At 37.0% G+C, this 22269-nt stretch overlaps 1 protein-coding gene across 2 annotated transcripts in view; it reads left to right on the forward strand.

Annotated features, from left to right (window-relative positions):
* pparab (peroxisome proliferator-activated receptor alpha b) overlaps nucleotides 1-22269 on the forward strand; it is a 36750-nt gene that overhangs the window by 1041 nt on the left and 13440 nt on the right. The window contains exons 2-3 of one of the 2 annotated variants that reach the window (XM_048158020.1): nucleotides 14884-15129; nucleotides 17362-17519. In XM_048158020.1, the coding sequence (XP_048013977.1) occupies nucleotides 14922-15129; nucleotides 17362-17519 (366 nt within the window). In that variant the 5' untranslated portion in view covers nucleotides 14884-14921. Of the gene's footprint in view, nucleotides 1-14883; nucleotides 15130-17361; nucleotides 17520-19386; nucleotides 20960-22269 lie in introns of those variants that run through there. The other variant, XM_048158021.1, reaches the window with a different exon arrangement.

Raw genomic sequence — 22269 nt, forward strand, 5'->3', positions numbered from 1 at the left:
AATATCACAGGTGTAGCTACTGTGTGTCCATTAAACTGCTGTAATACAGTACTTGTTTGAGTCTTAATCCATGTTTAATTTGTTAATTCCATAGTATACCTTGACTTTAAACTTAAACTTGCTATAAACAATTTATATGACATTATTAATATTAGTAATTATTCTTAACATTAATATTACTGAAAACAAGAAAAGTATGTAAATCAGGCTTTAAATTAGTAGGTTAATCTCACAAAATCAAAAAGAAAAAAAAGTAATTACACTTTTGCATAAAGACTATGTAGCCTATTTTAAGTACAGTTAACTTTTTTTGTATTGTTTTGTAGTTCATCAGTTAATTATTTAAAAAAAATTCAGAGTGAATGATTCAATGACTCACTCATGAAGACTTTGCGATCATTACTGGATGAACAGAGATGGTTTTATTATTGGTAAATACGAGGGTCCGTGGCTTTACCATTGGAGAAAGCGTAACAGCTAACTTGGATCACGTGTGCCTTGATAACCAATCACACTGAAGCCTTGACGTCATTGAATTTCATTCAGTTGTGCAACAGTCAATCACTGGAGACCATCAAAAAAATGTGCCATAAACTGAATCCTACCTGTCGTGCAATTGTCCGTGACTCTCTTGGTTCAGTTTAAACTAATAAACTAAAAATAGATCAATCCAAAACTAAAGTTTAAGAGCAAACATGTTGAAGGTTAGCCAATGGACTGTCGATTCATTAAATGATAAGCTATTTCCTCACAAAAGCGGTTTGTTCAGCGCAGTGAAGGCTCTCCTCCATTGACATCCATTAATAAAAACTGCCTCGTCTACATCCCTGCGTATCGCAGGCTTTTTTCGGCCAATGTTGCAGACTTGCCTTCAAGTGGCTTTGGGATGAATCAATGTATCAGTGTTTCTGAACAAATCTATTGAGTGAATGATTCAATGACAAATGCATTTTTAACCAGCTACTGGTGTAACAGTGTAATGCAATCTTTATTCGAAGCGCCAAGTTACTTTCAAAAGGTGATTTGGATCGGTGCTTATATCTAAACTATAAACTTTTATTCCAGTATTTCTGTGATCTGTTATTGTATCAAAGAAATTATGATTCTGTGTGGTTGAAAAGACTGTTTGTGAAGCTGAAGCTGAGTCAGAACGCAGATCTGAATGTTCACTGTGATTTTGTCAAAGGTTTAATACACAGAGCTGAATCATTGTCATTTAGGAATAAGATTGCATGGGTGTTTGAATCGAGATCGCAATCTTTAAACGATTAATTATGCAGCTCTACTTGGAGTATTATGTAAATACCATATGAATTTGGGAATCACCAAAGCATGTTTTTGCAACCCTAACCCTACCGACATGTCAGACACACTACATGATAATTTAGTGGTTAATGCTGTCCTTTAATCCTATGGTGACCTCTTTGTGTTGTATCAGCTAGCTGAGCATGCATTTACAAGACCTTCTCAGCGTCCCGCAGGTTTCCTCTAATCTGCGTTTACTGCGCTGTTTTTCTCCCGGGCCTGGTGTAATTTACTCTAAACTGCTCTCTCACAGCGCCTTCTTCAAATATTCAACACGATAAAGCTGGTTGCAGCGTTATCCGACAGATTGCTTATGCTTTTAATGTGTTTGCAGAGCTGCAATAGTCAGAAGGTTTATTGTGTGGCAAATGACCATCTTAGAAGACATGGATTGATTCATTAGAGTTTAGAAATAGTCATTATGATATTCAAGCTCTCTAGTTCAATATAAGTGGAACTTTTCTTATCCTAACCCAAAGTATGAGTAATTGTAATAGTGATGTTTGCTCTACTAATAATAATTAGTATTATTGGCCAAAATCTGAGCGTCTTCAATCATTTGTCCACCTATTGGTTCCAGCTCTACTGTGACAAGCAAAATCATTGCGTTCAACTGCTGTTGAGTCCCAATAAGCCCAAATATTTAGGCTGTTTTGCCAGTGAAACTAGTACTGTCAGTAGATACGGGCATGTTGCTGGACACGGGTTCTCGCATACAGCCTGTGAGTTGCAGCATGCATTGCCATGACTGTAATTTGACCCAGATCTTGCAGTACCTGTCTCAGATTTACCAGCTACATAAATGCCATCTGGGTTTTTCCATCTCCATTTATAATAACTGATGTTTCACAACTTTCTGGTGGGTTTGCACTACCAGTTCTTCAGGTTGCAATTATATTGCATTATATTCCTGTCTTCTTAAGTCATATGTTAGACGAATTTTACATTTTTTAAAACTTTTCCACCACTTGTGTCTGTCACATCTCATCATGTTGTGACTTTAGAAGCAATTTGGACTATTCTTTTATGGTTGGCATAAAACGCTTGCGATAGTCTTTTCTATTGTGACGTATATCTGAGTGATACGGCTTCTCAAACAAGAACAAATGTAGGGCGGGGCTTGATTTTGTTTGTGGGGAATTAATTGGATGGTTGTGGTTTGCTATTGGTGGATCTCATGTGAATGACAGGTTGCCCCGCCCTCGTCATCAGAGAAGAGAAGAAATGTTGCTGCAAGAGGAAGGGGAAGTTATTTTGAATAAATATTATGAGTCACACAAATAAATCATTTATAATAAATTCTGCAATATTCCATAAAAAAGTAAGAATTTAGATTTCATGGTGGCTTTAATGTAATAATAAGGTTTGAAGTAATGTTTTTCCTTCAAATGGTGTGACTTTACGATTAACTCCTAATCAAAATTGCTGTGCACCAAGATTTTCTTCCTATTTTGGACCACTTTAGCACACTAGTTTAATTTAGATCTTTCTAAATTTGGTTGCTCCATTTGTAGAAAGTCCTAAGCTCTCTGTAACCTTGTACTAGTACTAGTTTCCTTCAAGTTTGACAAAAAAATTTGATGGTAATTGTGGTAATTCCAACATGCCGTGTTATTTGTCATTTCTGCTACACGTTTGTTAAGTTGTAACTTGCATTGCCTGGCTAATGCAACAGAGCCATGGACACAAACCAGACTGTCCTATTCTCGCTGCGGGGCCGGTGTTTAAATTACTAAAGCAGACACACTGCTTGAAGCACCAACCCCCCATAAACTTGCATAACCGGACGTTCTGTGAAGGTCATGGAGTTTACCTTGTGTTTTCTTAGTTGTGTTGACCTGTGTTTTGCTGTGGTTTTCAGGCTTTTTCTGTCATGACATATGTGGAGTATTTTAATGTTTTGTAAGTGTACACTCAAAAATGCTGAGTTAAAAACAACCCAAGTTGGGATAAAATTGGACAAACCAAGCGATTGGGTTGTTTTGATCCAGCGGTTGGGTTAAATGTTTGACCAACCTGCTGGGTAGTTTTATTTACCTCAACTATTGTTTAAAAATGACTGTATTGCTTGCTTAAAATTAACCCAAAATATGCTGGGAATTAACATTTATTAATAAGTTTAATAATAATTAAACAATAAACATTTATTAAATTGCTTATTAATAAATGTTCACCTTTGATTATTATTGTTGCCTCTAGTAATTATGTGTCTAATTTCCAACCTATTTTGGGTTCATTTTAAGCCAGACTTATAGGGTCATTCCGGGTCAAAATGACAATTTTCACCTGAGATTTGGAACCAGAGGAGTGTAAAAATGATCATGGAAAGATGGCAGCATCATTATTTTATTTTTACACAGAGATTGTTAGATCTATTAGTAAAATCTGTTGACTTTAGCAGTCCTTGTTTCATTTTATGCCAACAGTGACAGTTCAAAAATGGGAAAAAAGCACTTTCAGACATTTTTTTGCCTCAAGTTTGCATGCCTGAAACTCAAGAAGTATTAAAGATATCTTAACATCCTTTTAGATTCTGGTTCTTAACAAACATTTCTTCTGGTATCTTCATTTTAAAGGCCCTTGATGGTTCAATCCCAGAGATATGGAGCTCTTAATGCGGCTCCAAGAGTAAATTGGTAAATTGAAACATTTTCAGTGGTCAAAAACCAAATGTGGGTCACTTTGCATACAGCTGATACTTTTTTTCTTTCAAAGAGGAATATCTGAAGAACAAATAATGTTAAAACTAGAAATGTATCTCTTGTTTTTCTATCAGCTCAATTGCATAGAACATACCATAAATACCATACCATAGTGCCATAAATACTCCTTTTCTAAAGTTGTCATGCCTGTAACTCTAAAAGTATTCAAGATATCTTAATATCCTTCTAGATTCTCATTTTTAATAAACTTTTCTTTTGAAATCTTCATTTTCAAGGCCCTGTATAGTTCAGTCCTATAGATATTGGGACCTCAAAGCAGCTCCATGTTCAAATTATTGAATTTTACCCATTATTCCCAAGTGTTTATTTTCACTTAAGACATGGATATTTTGACATAATTTTGTATTTCTCAGTTCAAGCGCAAGAAGACGTAAAATACAACTCAATTCAGTATTCGTGTGTCGAATTGAGTTCTCTTTCATGTCTTTGGCTTGAATGGTTTAAAACCACATTAAAATGCACACAAGAATCGATGGAATCAAATAACAAGATCCGATTTTAGAATTGGATTCGATTTTCGATTCCCAACCCTACATGTGAAGTAACCTAATGCAACACTCTGGTTTGAATGTGCAGAGACCAACAATGTTTTAAACCATTAATGTTTTAATTGAATAAACATGCAAATAAGAATGTTAACCCAGGGGTTGCAACAAAACGAAAATCCTAACTAACCAGGATTAATTAGTAACTCTGAGTACAGCGTCAAACGTGCAAGAGATAATATACAATCAGACGGTCATAAACGCTAAATAAACTCAAAGCTTGTATTACCCTGAAGGAGTTTTATTGCGCAAAATGACCATCTGACTGTAAATTACCTGCTTATTGCACAGCCGAATAATTAAAGAAGTGAATGTGAACTATTGATTTAAGTAGAATTATTTTATTACAGTATGTGAGAGGAAAGAGAATGCAAAGTGATACAAAAAACGTAAATATGTAGCAACGGATAGTTTAGCAGTAAATATGCTAAAATAATTGACCACAGGATGCCACGATTGACCAATCAGAAATAAGTATTTCAGAAAAGCCACAAGGAACAAGGAAAACCAAATCGGCCTCCATTAGTACCGTTACATGTTAGATTAAGTGTCTTTAGATAAGTAATTATCTCAAATTTCCTCTCATGTCAGAACATGTTATGCTTCTTCTGTCTGCCTCTCTGCAATGTTTTCTTGCTCTCAAAATCGTAAGCAAAATGCTCATCTCTCCTCGTCTCTTTCTGAGGGTCTTTGTCTGACTTGTGTTCTACCGTTTGGATTCTGAGACGTCTAATCAGACCCTTCTTTTTTAGTTATTGAGTAAGAGAATGGGAATGTTCTCACTCTGTATGTTTCCCCACTGTTCATTTTCCTAAAACAGGATTTTCAGGTTGAGCTGACAAGTTTTCCTATCCTAACCACCTGCCTGTGTCTCCGTAAAGAATAACCTCAACGTCTCAACAACTTTTAAGTAGACCATTCCAATCAGTTAGGATATTTTTATAAATAATTATTTTTTTTGGCCTTACACATCACTTTTGGAAACAAAATCTTGGACATTCTGCCAAACATCTCGTTTTGTGTTTCAAAGAAGAAAGTCAAATGGGTTTGAAACAACATGAGGGTGAAATAATAATGATAAAATAAAATTTTTATCCCTTTGTCTGTCACTTTTTCCTGCAAATTCTGCATTTACCAATGCATATAATGCATGTATGGATGCATGAACACTGTATTTAATTGCTGTTTTCACAGACGACTTCTTCCTCCCTCATATGTTTTCATACTGAGGTTGTCACTTTGTCTAAACATAGCCACGCTCTTAAATTTACATATTTATTGCAACAGCAGCACTTTGGGTTTGAAGAGACCTGCTGAAATACAAAACCACATTTTGGTTTACTCAGGCAAGGCAGGTATCTCTGAAACCAGTGACAGATGGAAAGACAGACTGACTTAATTGATCCCAGAGGGGAATTTCAGTTTAAGCCAACACAGAGCAGTTTTAAACGTGTCATTTCCTGCGCTTTGACCTGATCTGCTGTTGTCTCACTGCAGCTTTAATCTCAGAAGCTTCTGTCCTGACAGACAATACTGAAGATGTGTTCGCTGCTTAAGTCCGTCTGACGAGGACTCTAAACGTCCATCACACTAAATGACCATGTCAGAGACAGACAAACCGTAAGCAGCTCAGGAGAGATTGTGAGTTAATGATCCAGGACTCTCTGCAGAGGCCTCAGGCGCTGTAAAACAAGATTGCTACAACCACATATTCAAATTCACGCATGTTACTTTCAGTTTTACCCAGTAAATGAGATATTGAGCACTGCACAATCTAGTTGTTGTGTTTACTTTAAGTCTACGTGAAATGACTGTGATTGTCTGTGCAAAACTTACCGCCACAATGCCAGGGTGGTTGCCAGGCCAATGCTATGCAGTTGCTAGGGTGTTATGAGCGGTTGCTGGGCGGTTGCTGGGTGGATGCTGGGCGGTTGCTGGGCGGTGGCTGTGTGGTTTCTGGATAAATGCTGGTTGGTTGCTGGGCGGTTGCTGGGCGGTGGCTGTGTGGTTTCTGGATAAATGCTGGTTGGTTGCTGGGCGGTTGCTGGGTGGATGTTTTGTGGTTGCTATGCGGTTGCTGGGTGTTTGCTGGGTGGTTGCTGGGCGGTTGCTGGGCGGATGCTGGGCGGTTGCTGGGCGGATGCTGGTTGGTTGCTGGGTGGTTGCTGGGCGGTTGCTGGGCGGTTGCTGGGTGGTTGCTGGGCGGTTGCTGGGCGGTTGCTGGGCGGTTGCTGGGTGGTTGCTGGGCGGTTGCTGGGTGGTTGCTGGGCGGTTGCTGGGTGGATGCTGTGCGGTTGTTGGGCGGTTGATGGGCGTATGCTGGGCGGTTGCTGGGTGGTTGCTGGGCGGTTGCTGGGCGGTTGCTGGGTGGTTGCTGGGCGGTTACTGGGTGGTTGCTGGGCGGTTGCTGGGTGGTTGCTGGGTGGATGCTGTGCGGTTGCTGGGTGGTTGATGGGCGGTTGCTGGGTGGTTGCTGGGTGGATGCTGGTTGGTTGCTGGGTGGTTGCTGGGCGGTTGCTGGGTGGATGCTGTGCGGTTGCTGGGTGGTTGATGGGCGGTTGCTGGGCGGTTGCTGGGTGGTTGCTGGGCGGTTGCTGGGTGGATGCTGTGCGGTTGCTGGGTGGCTGATGGGCGGTTGCTGGGCGGTTGCTGGGTGGATGCTGGTTGGGTGGTTGCTGTGTGGTTGCTTGGTGAATGCTGTGTGTATGCTGGGTGGATGCTATGTGGTTGCTGGATGGATGTTGTGCGGTTGCTGGGTGGTTGCTGTGTGGTTGCTTGGTGAATGCTGTGTGTATGCTGGGTGGATGCTGATTGGATGCTGTGCGTTTGCTGGGTGGATGCTATGCGGTTGCTGGGTGGTTGCTGGGTGGATGCTGGTTGGATGCTGTGTGTATGCTGGGTGGATTCTATGCAGTTGCTGTGCGAATGCTGGGTGAAGGGCAGTGTGGTTGCTGTGCGGATGCTGGGTGGATGCTATGTGGTTGCTGGATGGATGTTGTGCGGTTGCTGGGTGGTTGCTGTGTGGTTGCTTGGTGAATGCTGTGTGTATGCTGGGTGGATTCTATGCAGTTGCTGTGCGGATGCTGGGTGGAGGGCAGTGTGTTGCACAGCAACTGCACAGCATCCACCCAGCATCCAACCAGCATCCACCAAGCATAAACCCAGCAACCACCCAGGGCAAGGATTGAGTTGATTTTATTTAACCTGATTCAATTGAATCAGAAAAATGTATTGCTAATATTATTTTCCCCATATGTGCAGATTGCAAGTTGTTTCAGAGGTGAAGTTGTTGAATTTGGAGATGAAAGGAGACCAGTACTTTTACTAATAAATGTATTTTTAGTAACTTTCAGGAAAAATGTGTTTATTTTGATTACAGCAATTGCACTGCGAACAAGCGTATTGGGTTTTGAGTCTCACAAGTCGCTTTGGAAAGTCATTGAATCTTTTTTCCTTTTCAGATCTTAGCAAGTGAATAGGTAATAGTTACCACAGTCAACTATTATTTACTATACCGTGAAATATGATTTTGGTCATATCACCCACCACTAGTGGCTGGCTTATTTCCCTTAGAGTCGAACCCTTAACATACACTGATCCATCACTGAACGCAAGCAGATTAAGAGCCGTTTAGTAATTTCAACTGATTCAGCTATCATGTGACTCGATTCCACTCAAATGAAAGCACTTGCCATTCGTTTCAGCACTTTTAAACTGTTAAACAATGACTTGTGGCTTTCAGATTGTTGCGCTCCCACATGCTGATGTTCTGCAGCCTTAATGTTACCATGATAATGTTACCGTGAGAAGTGTGTCATTCGGGTTTTGGTGTCCGGTTTTGTTGACAGCGTTGCCCCCTCATCCACCCCCAACCCACGGTTGAGGTCACGTTGTGTGTTGAATTGCAACTTGAAACAAGACACATACGGCAGGCGCGTGAAGCATTTGCCACTGATCTCTGCTGGACGATTAGTACTTTCCATGCATAAAGACATAAACATCAGATCACGTGTATATGCTCAAGAGGAAGGTGAGGTTTTGTTGTGGTTTTGCACATGCTGTTCTGACTCTAATCCTAGTGGGACTGAAGCTCATTTGTTTTGTATTTTTATTGTTTTGCTGATATATTTAGCTAGTGATAGAACTCGTGATAGATTTCATGCATCAATACACTTCATTCAAACAGACTGTAAGTGTATGTAGCGTTATCCGAGCCGCCCTATATCTCAGTTTTAATCTGCTCTTATAATAATGCTGTATAGCAGGAGTTGTCATTGATTCACTAAGATACCTTGGCCATCCAAGACTCTGTCCTGAAGCTAATAACCAATCCATTACTCCTCATAATAACTAACTCCTCATATTTGTTGGTCATAGCTCCAACCTTATGATGAACTTCTTTTGTTGGTAAAAATATCATGTATGCTCAATAATGTGTCAGTTTCTTGCTACTTAAAGGGGTAATATCATTAAAAACAGGGTACTGTTACTCTAGACTGGGGCTGTGGCAGTGTAATCACACATATATATGCAAATTGCAATCATATAATTAATATATTACGATTCTTTTCTCACATACATATTGTATCAGATGCTTGTAAAGATTTTTTTTTTTAATCTGGATATTTTCTAGTTTACTGCACTTTTTGTAACCTATAGCTTCTAATAAATCAAAAGTCTCGCACATTCACAGAAAACACTGTTGAAAAATAAGGTGGATATGAATGTATAAGAAATTTATCTGCGTACACACAGTATACTATGGAAGCTTGTATCTGCCACAGAATAAAACAATAAATAAGGTAATTATGACTTTTTATCTCACAATTCTGACTTTTTTCAATTGGGAGTTATAAAGTCAGAATTGCGAGATATAATGTCAGAATTGCGAGATATAATGTCAGAATTGCGAGATATAAAGTCAGAATTGCGAGATATAAAGTCAGAATTGTGAGATATAAAGTCAGAATTGCGAGGTATAAAGTCAGAATTGCGAGATATAAAGTCAGAATTGTGAGCTATAAAGTCAGAATTGCGAGATATAAAGTCAGAATTGCGAGATATAAAGTCAGAATTGCGAGATATAAAGTCAGAATTGCGAGATATAAAGTCCGAAATGTGCGATATAAAGTCTGAATTGCATTATTGCATTATAAAGTCTGAATTGCGTTATAAAGTCAGAATTACGAGATATAAAGTCCCAATTGCATTATAAAGTCTGAATTGCGTTATAAAGTCAGAATTGCGAGATAGAAAGTCAGAATTGCGAGATATAAAGTCAGAATTGCAAGTCAATAAAGTCAGAATTGCGAGATATAAAGTCAGAATTGCGATATAAAGTCAGAATTGCGAGATACAAAGTCAGAATTGCGAGATACAAAGTCAGAATTGCGAGATACAAAGTCAGAATTACATGATATAAAGTCAGAATTGCAAGATATAAAGTCGCAATTCTGACTTTATATCTCGCAATTATTTTCCCAGAATTGCGTGATATAAACTCGCAGTTGTGTCTTATAAAACCTTTAAAACCTATAAAAAAGTCAGAATTGTGAGATAAAAAATTGCAATTACCTTTTTTATTTTTTATTTCATGGCGGAAACGAGCTTCCATAGTGTACTCATGTATCTCAACTTGCTTGTATAGCTGCAAAATGTAAACAATATTATTGTCCAGCTCTAATCTGCTAAATGCAATGGTAAGGGATCATGATGCTCTGGTTTAAAACGATGTGTGTTGTGAGAAGTGCTATATAAATAAATTTGACTTGCCAGTATTTACTCAAAAGTTAAATTTATTTTCCAAAGCTTTGAGTAGATTTCAGAATTGACACAAGGAGGAGCTTACATTTTGGTTAATTATCTAAGCAGAAACTCTAATTAAAATGCTATTGAAGAAAATAAGTAAAATAGAAATGTTTTGGCAGCATCCACTGATCTAGAATGGAAAGTGAACCATCACTGTCCCTGGAGAACTGTACATGCCATATCATTGTACTGTCCAGCCTGATGAATACCGTACACATGTACTTCTTGTGGCTGCCGGGGTGCAATGCCCTGGCGTATCGCCCCTGGTCTGTGACCACTGGCTGCCCTCTCTCTGGTCTGTCTCTGAGACGAGTGTCAGGGAACAGCGTGTCCTGGCTGGGGGCGATGCAGCATGTTTAGTGGCTTGTCATCACAGGAGCGAGTAGGTGTTGAACATTCAACAAGCTCGCATTACATACAGGACCTTTGTTTATTTGCACAAGTCTTACATAATCGTGCAGCGGCGAAGTATTTATTCTCCTGCAGCTGATTGGACGCCTGATTTGATGCATATTGGTGTTCAAGCACTCAGTGTTTTATGAGCATAAATAGAAATGAGCCATGTTCAGTTGTTAAAAAATGTGCTGCACAATAGAAATCACAGTTTGCATGATACCATTTGAAACGTTAAGCATTGTATATTGCATACTTATTTAAAAAAAAAGAAGCAGTATGCAAGTACTTAGCGAGGGACGGTCCCACTACACTTTTCATCCCAATGATGAATAGCAGTCTTTTTGAGCTTTAATGTTCACCAAAATTCATCAAAATGCAAAATTCTGTGACATTCCACATTAATTCCATTTTTATGACCATGTTTTTTTGCATTGCAGAAATCATAGGGCCCTAGTCAGTCTGTGAGTTACCTTTACTTCTTTTGAGGTTATTTGTGTAGGTTTGTCGGTTGGGTCTGTGACCTTGAATGTGTCTGAATGAGTGTCATGTCCCTCTTTGACCTCTGACAGACACAAAGATCTGCTGTATTTGTCCTCCTACTCCTCTCGCTCATTGTTTCCCGTCTACAAGTGTTTCCCCCTCTTTCTTGTTTTTGCTCTTCAGTGACATTGAGTGAATGAGTTTCTGTCTATCTATTTCTGTCTTTGTCATTGTCGTGTCAGTCAAACATGATGAACGTGTGATGTCTGACTGTCGCTTCCGGGTCCTTCAAACTCAGGTTTTCCTTAAGTCTACATCTCTGTATTTAGATGTGAAAAATACCATGGTAATACCATTTTTTTTTCTTGGACATGTATTATAGTAGAAGACAACTGATTTTCAGTATCAACTTTGTCTCAGATTTTTTTCCTAAAATTCCTCAGGAGAGATAAAAACTGAGTCACTATTTGTCATCCAGTTAGACTCTAGAGCCAAAAAATGAATGTGGAGAGCAGAGAAATACTTGCATTCATATTGAGATCTCAGACTTGATTTCATACTTGAGCATTTTGAGCAAGTCTGAGCACAGTTTGAAACACTATTCACTATTCTTTTACACTTAAAATAAGAGAGTAAACTGCTTTTTATGTACTTATCAAATATACTTGTTCTTAATCTTTTAATCAAGATATACTTAAGAAAAGTGTTAAGTATACTAAGTATACTTGGCTCATACTGACAAGTACATTTGTATATTTGGCCTATACTTGTACTCAATTATTTGATCGAGATATACTTCAGAAAAGTATTAAGTATTCAAACTAAGTATACTTGGCTTATACTGACAAGTATACAGAAAAGTAAGTATATTTGGCCTATACTTGTACTCAGTCATTTGATTGTGATATACTTCAAAAAAGTATTAATTATCATAAGTATACTTGGCTTATACTGACAAGTATACAGAAAAGTAAGTATATTTGGCCTATACTTGTACTCAATTATTTGATTGAGATATACTTCAGAAAAGTATTAAGTATTCAAACTAAGTATACTTGGCTTATACTGATAAGTATACAGAAAAGTAAGTATATTTGGCCTATACTTGTACTCAATTATTTGATCGAGATATACTTCAGAAAAGTATTAAGTATTCTAAGTATACTTGAATTCTACTAACAAGTATACAGAAAAGTGAGTATATTTGGCCTATACTTGTACTCAATTATTTGATCGAGATATACTTCAGAAAAGTATTAAGTATTCAAACTAAGTATACTTGGCTCATACTGACAAGTACATTTGTATATTTGGCCTATACTTGTACTCAATTATTTGATCGAGATAATTCAGAAAATTTAAGATCAAACTAAGTATACTTGGCTTATATACAAGTATACAGAAAAGTAAGTATATTTGGCCTATACTTGTACTCAGTCATTTGATTGTGATATACTTCAAAAAAGTATTATCATAAGTATACTTGGCTTATACTGACAAGTATACAGAAAAGTAAGTATATTTGGCCTATACTTGTACTCAATTATTTGTCGAGATATACTTCAGAAAAGTATTAAGTATTCAAACTAAGTATACTTGGCTTATACTGACAAGTATACAGAAAAGTAAGTATATTTGGCCTATACTTGTACTCAATTATTTGATCGAGATATACTTCAGAAAAGTATTGAGTATTCAAACTAAGTATACTTGGCTTATACTGATAAGTATACAGAAAAGTGAGTATATTTGGCCTATACTTGTACTCAATTATTTGATCGAGATATACTTCAGAAAAGTATTAAGTATTCTAAGTATACTTGAATTCTACTAACAAGTATACAGAAAAGTGAGTATATTTGGCCTATACTTGTACTCAATTATTTGATCGAGATATACTTCAGAAAAGTATTAAGTATTCAAACTAAGTATACTTGGCTTATACTGACAAGTATACAGAAAAGTAAGTATATTTGGCCTATACTTGTACTCAATTATTTGATCGAGATATACTTCAGAAAAGTATTGAGTATTCAAACTAAGTATACTTGGCTTATACTGATAAGTATACAGAAAAGTGAGTATATTTGGCCTATACTTGTACTCAATTATTTGATCGAGATATACTTCAGAAAAGTATTAAGTATTCTAAGTATACTTGAATTCTACTAACAAGTATACAGAAAAGTGAGTATATTTGGCCTATACTTGTACTCAATTATTTGATCGAGATATACTTCAGAAAAGTATTAAGTATTCTAAGTATACTTGAATTCTACTGACAAGTATACAGAAAAGTAAGTATATTTGGCCTGTAGTTGTACTCAATCATTTGATCAAGATATACTGCATTAAAATATTCTAAGTATACTTCGCTTATACTGACAATTATACATAAAAATCTAAGTATATTTAGCATATACTTGTACTCAATCATTTGATCGAGATATACTTCAGAAAAGTATTAAGTATCATAAGTGTACTTGGTTTATACTTGCAAGTATACATAAAAGTCTATGTATATTTGGCCTATACTTGTACTCTTTTAATCGAGAAATAAGAAAAGTGAAATTAAGTATTTTTTGAGGTAGTACTCCAGCATATATTTTATATACTATCTTATAAACTTCAAGTTTATAGTTTATATAGTTCACAGTATAGTTGCAATAAAAAAGTAAAACTTTTCGAAAAATGTTGTGTACTCAATTTACCACTGTTACACTTAAAAGTATACTTTTATAAACTAAAAAGTGAGCCAGTTTAGTCCCAAGAAGTATTGAAATAGTAGTATTGTTAGGAAAATATTGGAAAATATACTTTAACTTTACTTAAATTTAATTGATAAAATTAACTTAAAGTATACTTCTTTTTTTTTGAAGGATAGAGGAGACGTGAGGTTATATGGTCTTTTTCTCAGGAGAAACATCTGAGAAGAGGTTTGAGAAGTTGCTCTCCATTTTGTCTCATTGTTTACTTAGAATAGAACTCATGGTAATTTCATGTGAAACTCTCACTACTGCTGTGGTTTTTCTGTACGTGTGTCATTTATAAAGTCACTCTGAAGTCATGTGATCTAGCTCTCAGATGAACTCTTAACACTTCCATTGTTTCATGAGTTCATGAAAACTTGCATGACCTCAAAATAGATCTAAAGTGGCATGTGAGTAAATTCTTAACGCCTGAAGGATATTTACTATGTATCGGCAAAGTCTCTTTTAAGCTTGCTGCTCCTGTGGCCTGGTTTTGCTCTCTGATTTTCTCTTTGTGTCAGGCAGACGCAACACAGACGTTTAGATAAGGCTATTTTGGGTGAACTTAACCGCATTTACTGCTGATAAAAATACTGAAGACAACATAAAGCTTTTAGCAGGGCTACTATATGACAAGCTGTTGTGCCTCAATTAAATAAGATGAAACTGTAAATTATGTTGAGTGGTTTGAAAAAGTGGTTACTAAAACCATTAAAACTAAAACTGAAATAAAAAAACAGTAAAGCTTAATACAAAGTATACATATTGGCCTAGTATATTTGGCCTATACTGACAAAAAATTACTAAAACTTAAAATGAAAATGAATTATATTTATTTATTTAATATATATATATATGTCCATGTCATTCCTCCAGGCTGATGTGTGATTCGTGCTCTGCCCCTGTCCGCCAACATGGTAGACATGGAGAACCACTACAGCGCCCCGTCGCCACTGAACAACTCAGTGCTGGACAGCCCCTTGTGCAGGGACTTCATCGGGGGAATGGAAGAACTTCAGGACATCTCCCAGTCCATCGATGAAGACGCTCTCAGCAGCTTCGAGGTGACCGAGAACCAGTCGTCGGGTCTGGGCTCTGGATCAGAGAGCTCCACTGCATTAGGTACCCAGATGCTGGCACTCAAATACAATCTGACTTGTCAGTCTGAGAAAAGACATGTTTGCATGCAATCGCATTACATTATGTTACGTTACGTTGCATTATGTTGTGTTGCGTTGTGTTACATTACATTGCATTACATTTCGTTGCTTTGCACTACATTGCATTACATTATATAATGTTACGTTGTGTTACGTCATCTTGCGTTGCTTTGTACTACATTGCATTACATTATATAATGTTACGTTGTGTTACGTCATCTTGCGTTGCTTTGCACTACATTGCATTACATTATATAATGTTACGTTGTGTTACGTCATCTTGCGTTGCTTTGCACTACATTGCATTACATTATATAATGTTACGTTGTGTTACGTCATCTTGCGTTGCTTTGCACTGCATTGCATTACATTATATTATGCTGCATTGTGTTATGTTACATTGTATTAAGTTGCATTGCTTTGCACTACATTATATTATGTTGCATTGTGTTACATTGTGTTAAGTTGCGTTACGTTATGTTGCTTTGCACTACACTGTATTACATTATATTATGCTGCACTGTTACGTTGTATTAAGTTGCGTTGCTTTGCACTACTTTATATTGTGTTGCATTGTGTTACGTTGTGTTACGTTGCGTTAAGTTGCGTTACATTGCTTTGCGCTACATTATATTACTCTGCATTGTGTTACGTTGTTAGGTTGTGTTAAGTTGCATTACGTTGCGTTGCTTTGCACTACATTATATTATGCTGCATTATTGCATTATGTTGTTACATTGCGTTGCTTTGCTGTACATTTCATTTCATTATATTATGCTGCAGTGCATTACGCTGTGTTAGTTGTGTTACGTTACATTGCGTTGCTTTGCACTACATTGCATTACACTGCATTACACTGCATTACATTACATTATATTATGTTACGTTGTGTTACGTTGCATTACATTGCGTTGCTTTGCACTGCATTACATTATTACATTTCGTTCCGTTGTTTTACACTACATTGCATTCACATTACATTATATTGTTGCATTGCGTTACATTGTGTTACGCTGTGTTTTGTTGCGTTGCTTTGCATTGAAAATTGCTAGCTGATTTGCAAAGAATAATTCCAGAAACATACTCTACATAAGTATGCAAATGCAGATTGCTTTGCTACATATTGTAAGTATTTAAATTTGGGTAGACTTATGCTTATGAAAACAAATGAAAAGAAACAATTTGCCAATATGATAAAAACATAAGATATATAAAAGAAATATTATTTCAAAGAAAGTGTTTTTTCATCGTCAAATCTCAAAATTGGATGTTTAGATTTTTTGTTGGCAAACAACAAAAATGCTAATTAAAAATAGTTTTAAAGTAGTTAAAAATATTTTTGCCTTCATGTACTTGAATAGAGAATGTTGTGGACATGTACATATTATGCAGCATAATTTTCGTATACTGTCAGACAGGAAATGAAAGTTTTTCTTCATTGCATTCAGCACATATTCCAAAGATTTATCAGATGTTACATACGTGCAAAAATTACAAGTATCACTTGACATGTTTGACCTTTTAGACCTTGTGTTGTTTTTGATGAATCAACATCAGTTTGTGGTTCTGGAATGTCTGACCTAGTTTTCACTTCTAGAAGCTTGATGGAATCCGTATTATTTCTGTGAACAAACTTTAAATTCCTAAATTTAAACCTCAAGGGGAGAAATGATTAGTTTCAGAATCATAATCTGCTGTTTCACCATATAATCGTTAGACCGCGCACATAAAACTGATTATAAGAAATCAGACAATCAAAGAGAGCAGGTTGAGGTTAAAACACAATACATGAGAAATGAGGAAATGACATCATGGAAGAGTATGATGATGAAGCAGCAGAAAGTCAGAGTGAATTGGATTTCTCACAAAGAGGTAAACAGGTGGATTTGGCTTGATGTTTTGTCATTAAAATTTTGTCAAATGTAAAGTCTTTGAAGTATTATAGTGATTATTAGAAGACTAATAGTAATTTCACACTACTCTCTCTGATATTACACTGCAAAACTTTATATGAGTGTGTATATACTTGATAACAGTACTATTTCTTGAGCAGCAAATTAGCATATTTTTAGTTTTAAGAGCACTTTTAAGTGTGCACATTTGTTTTTTTGTTGAATGACAGTGACTTTCAAATCGTGATTTAGATCACTTTTAAGTGTGCACGTTTGTTTTGTTGGTTTGCTCACTTGTGTAGATGCACTGACTCCTGCGTCCAGCCCGTCATCATGTGTGTACGGTGGCCCGGCGGGACAGGAAGAGTTTACCTCCACCTCTCTGAATCTGGAGTGCCGCGTGTGCTCGGACCGCGCGTCAGGATACCACTATGGAGTTCACGCATGTGAGGGCTGCAAGGTGAGACCTGCGTTTTTGCTACTGTCCAATAGATAATTGCCTAATAATTCAGAAACACACCGAATACCGAATTAGGGTTAATATGTAAATCAGGGCCCTCATAATCCCGGCATCATCTTGGCTGCAAAACCCTAAACATCTAAATGTCGCAGTTGTCACTTTAGCTGCTGTATACTCACTTTTTAAGTTTCTGTGAAGAGAATTTCCCCATACAAATGTGTGTATATCTATGAAGTATAGAGGCATTAAACTGAAGTTTTTCTGTATAACTTCTCTCACATGCACTGATGGGCTGTTCTAGCCACAGGACACACTCTCCTTATTGGCTCGGAGCAGAAAACCGGCCTCACTAAGGTCATTGAGGCTGTTTTGCCCTCAGATCAGTGTCTAAAGGAACATCTGTTGACTGGACACATTAGTCATAATATTGCTGTCAGAAGAACAACACAAAAGATGGGACGTGTTCTTACCACAGAGTGTGTTTATGTGCGTTTCAATGTCTAAGAGCTGTATGAAGGCCAGAAAGGGGAAAATTAAATAATTTTGAAGTATTTTTATTTTTTTTATTTTTTTGGAAATCGGAAATCAGCTGTTATTTTATTTTATAACTGATACTGGAGCCAATTGTTTGTTTTTAGGTGTTTTTGTATTTTATTTTCGAAACATAATATGTGCAATGTATACTATATATATATGTATATATACTATATTCCCAAAAGTTTTGGGACGCCTGCCTTTACGTGCACATGAACTTTAATGACATCCTATTCTTAATCCGTAGGGTTTAATATGGAGTCGGCCCACCCTTTGCAGCTATAACAGCTTCAACTCTTCTGGGAAGGCTTTCCACAAGGTTTAGGAGTGTGTTTATGGGAATTTTTGACCATTCTTCTAGAAGCACATTTGTGAGGTCAGGCAGTGATGTTGGCGGGAAGGCCTGGCTCACAGTCTCCGCTCTAATTCATCCCAAAGGTGTTCTGTCGGGTTGAGGTCAGGACTCTGTGCAGGCCAGTCAAGTTCTTCCACACCAAACTCACCAAACTCTTTATGGACCTTGCTTTGTGCACTGGTGCGCAGTCATGTTGGGAAGGGGTCATACCCAAAGTGTTCCCACAAAGTTAGGAGCATGAAATTGTCCAAAATGTCTTGGTATGCTGACGCATTAAGAGTTCCTTTCACTGGAACTAAGGGTTCAAGCCCAACCCCTGAAAAACAACCCCACACCATAATCCCCCTCCACCAAACTTTACATTTGGCACAATGCATTCAGGCAAGTACCGTTCTCCTGGCAACAGCCAAACCTAGACTTGTGCATTGGATTGCCAGACAGAGAAGCGTGATTCGTCACTCCAGAGAACACGTCTCCACTGCTCTAGAATCCAGTGGCATGTGTTTTACACCACTGCATCCCACGCTTTGCATTGCACTTGGTGAAGTAAGGCTTGGATGCAGCTGCTCGGCCATGGAAACCCATTCCATGAAGCTCTCTACGCACTGTTCTTGAACTAATCTGAAGTGCCACATGAAGTTTGGAGGTCTGTAGCTATTGACTTTGCAGAAAGTTGGCTACTTCTGCGCACTGTGCGCCTCAGCATGCGCTGACCCCGCTCTGTGATTTTACGTGGCCTACCACTTCGTGGCTGAGAGTGACCCATTCTTTCACAAATGTTTGTAGAAGCAGTCTGCATGCCTAGAGCTTGATTTTATACACCTGTGGCCATGGAAGTGATTGGAACACCTGAATTCAATGATTTGGAGGAGTGTCCCAATACTTTTGGCAATATATATATATATATATATATATATATATATATATATATATATATACACACATATTATGTTTAGAAAATATTGAATATTGTGATAATATATGAAAGCATCCTACTTTGACATCATTGATAAAATATATTTACCTGATAACTAATGTGCAGAATTTATGTTTTTGTGTTTAGTCTTTTTTTATTTTTCAATAATCATTAAACTACATCAATCAAAGCTTAAAATGTAATGGTTAAATATACTATAATACATATAATATAATTAGTGGTCAACCGATATATAGCCAAGGCCGATATATCGGCCGATATTTTACATTTTTTAAATATCAGACGATTACTTTTTCTATTTATATATATTTATAATATACATAAATGTTGCTGTCTAAGATCTCAGCATTGGCCATCAAAAAATCAACGGTCGGTCAACCACTATTATTAATAATAATAATAATATGTATATATTTATTAATTCATTTAATAATAAAAATAATAGCAATTATTTTGATTAAAAATCAATTATGACAGTGTCGTCGTTAACAAATACTGATCAAACCGATAACCAGTGACTGCACTGCATCACTCACCATATAATGCTCATCTTTATATGTATATTTTGTATGTTTTGACACCTCACTTGCATAACTTTCTTCGCCTCTCAAACACTCTCTGATCGCAAAGAATCGTTGGAAGCTATTTATTCATTTGTCACCCGACTTACAGTAGGCCCGTCAAACTATAGCCTTGACCCTGATGTTAAAACACGGGCAACAGGTGCGTCCTCGCCCAGTTCAGGCGTAAATTTCATGACTGCTTGAGCCAAGTCACAGGGCCACAGCTGCAGAGGTCAACAAGCTTTAGTAGAGGTTAAATAAAGCCTGTGTGGTGTGATGATGCAGTGTTTATCATTTATACAGGCTTAGACTTATTTATACTCTTTTCTAAAACTGTTTTTATTACCACAGCAGCTTGTACGCCAGGTATATCGAATTTCATTAGACCAGAGAAAACAATAAAATGATACATAATAATATACATGCATATATAAATGTGAATATATAAAGGACATCAAAAATTATTTATGTGCTTTACAAACGTAGCTCACGAATCATATTTCAGAGCCATAACTATCCATTTCATCATAACTCACTCCTCTGCATCTCCATCTGCTCGGTCATGTTTGATGCCCGTGATTTGGCTGCTCGCTCTCTGTGAAGGAACATGTGGTCTGGAGCACGTCGCCTTCCAGTGGGACCAACACCTCCCGTGTTTCTGTCCTCGATTCAACCTCTCCTCCTCTTCCTCTCCCATCTCTCCATCTAATCTTCCTTTCGAAACCGAGTGTTTCTAGGGACAAATGGCTCAATATGTGTGAGGCAACATCCATTCGTTTTTACAACCCCGTCGCTTCTTGCCAGCCTGCACTTTGAGTCTCTGCTCTGCTGGCAAACCCCTCGTCGTCTTCATAACTTTGCCAGATTGTGCAAGCCTCTTGATTTCATGCTTTGGATGCATTTATGACCTTCGGATCTGGCCTGTTTGTTATTTCCAGGAATACTGAGGAGAATAATGCTCTGATATCAAGGTTTCAATTGGCTGTGTTGGCCGTTGCTGGGAGGTTTATTGTCAAATACATTCGAAAAGGGCGATTATTTTGGTAATCAGGTAATCAGCGATTATTTTGTTGATTAATCGAGTAATCGGACAATTTTTCATGTATTCTCTTATGTTGGTTTGGGTTTATAAGTGATTTACATTACAAATCTGGTGAAATGACACGTTGCGTTCCGATATGAACATTTTAAATGACCTAAACTCTTAATGATTATTTTGGTAATTAGATTTTGATGATTAATCGAGTAATCGAATAGTTTTTCAACAGCAGTTTGCACATTTAGAAACATATTGATGTATTCTCTAGTGTTGGTGTAGGTGATTAACGTTACAAATCTGGTGAAATTACATGTTGCGTTCCGATATGAACATATTAAATGACCTAAACTCTTAATGATTATTTTGGTAATCGGTAATTTGTAGAATATTTTGATGATTAATCGAGTAATCAGATAATTTTTGAACAACAATTTGCATAATTAGAAACATATTGATGTATTCTCCAGTGTTGGCGTAGGTTTATAAATGATTCATGTTACAAATCTGGTGAAATGACGCATGTTGCATTCCGAGATGAACGATATAAACAACCCAAACACTTAACGATTATTTTGGTATTCGGTCGAATATTTTGATGATTAATTGAGTAATTAGATGATTTTTGAACAACACTTTGCATATTTAGAAACATATGTATGTATTTTCCAGTATTGGTGTGGATTTATAAGTGATTAACCTTAGAAATCTGGTGAAATGACGCACATTGCATTCCGAGATGAACGATATAAACAACCCAAACACTTAACGATTATTTTGGTATTTGGTCGAATATTTTGACGATTAATCGAGCGATCAGATTATTTTTTTAAAACAATTCACATATTTAGAAACATATTGATGTATTCTCCAGTGTTGGTGTGGGTTTATAAGTGATTAATGTTAGAAATCTGGTGAAATAATGCACGTTGCATTCCGAGATGAACGATATAAGCAACCCAAACTTGGCATATGCAGAGATGAAGTTAACCGAGATGCTGAGAGCGATTTGTTTTATAACATGAGACTTAGGACAAATGAAAACAGAAGTTTTCACAGAAGTTTACTGTAGCCCACATAGCTACTTTCAAAAATGCACGTTATTGGAAACCTAAACAAACAGCACATGCAGAGCATAGTTTTATATTAAAGCAAAAAAAATCTTAGTACTTTAAATAATTTAAAAAATATATAATTCACTGGATTATCCAAAGCTAGGCATTGCCACATGGTTATTTAATATATACATTTTTTTCAATGCTTTTCCAGCGAGAATAACTGTATTTTGATGTATTCCCTTACCATGATATACGATTTTGATCATA

The sequence above is a fragment of the Megalobrama amblycephala genome, linkage group LG15, assembly GCF_018812025.1.
Source record: "Megalobrama amblycephala isolate DHTTF-2021 linkage group LG15, ASM1881202v1, whole genome shotgun sequence".
Lineage (NCBI taxonomy): Eukaryota > Metazoa > Chordata > Actinopteri > Cypriniformes > Xenocyprididae > Megalobrama > Megalobrama amblycephala.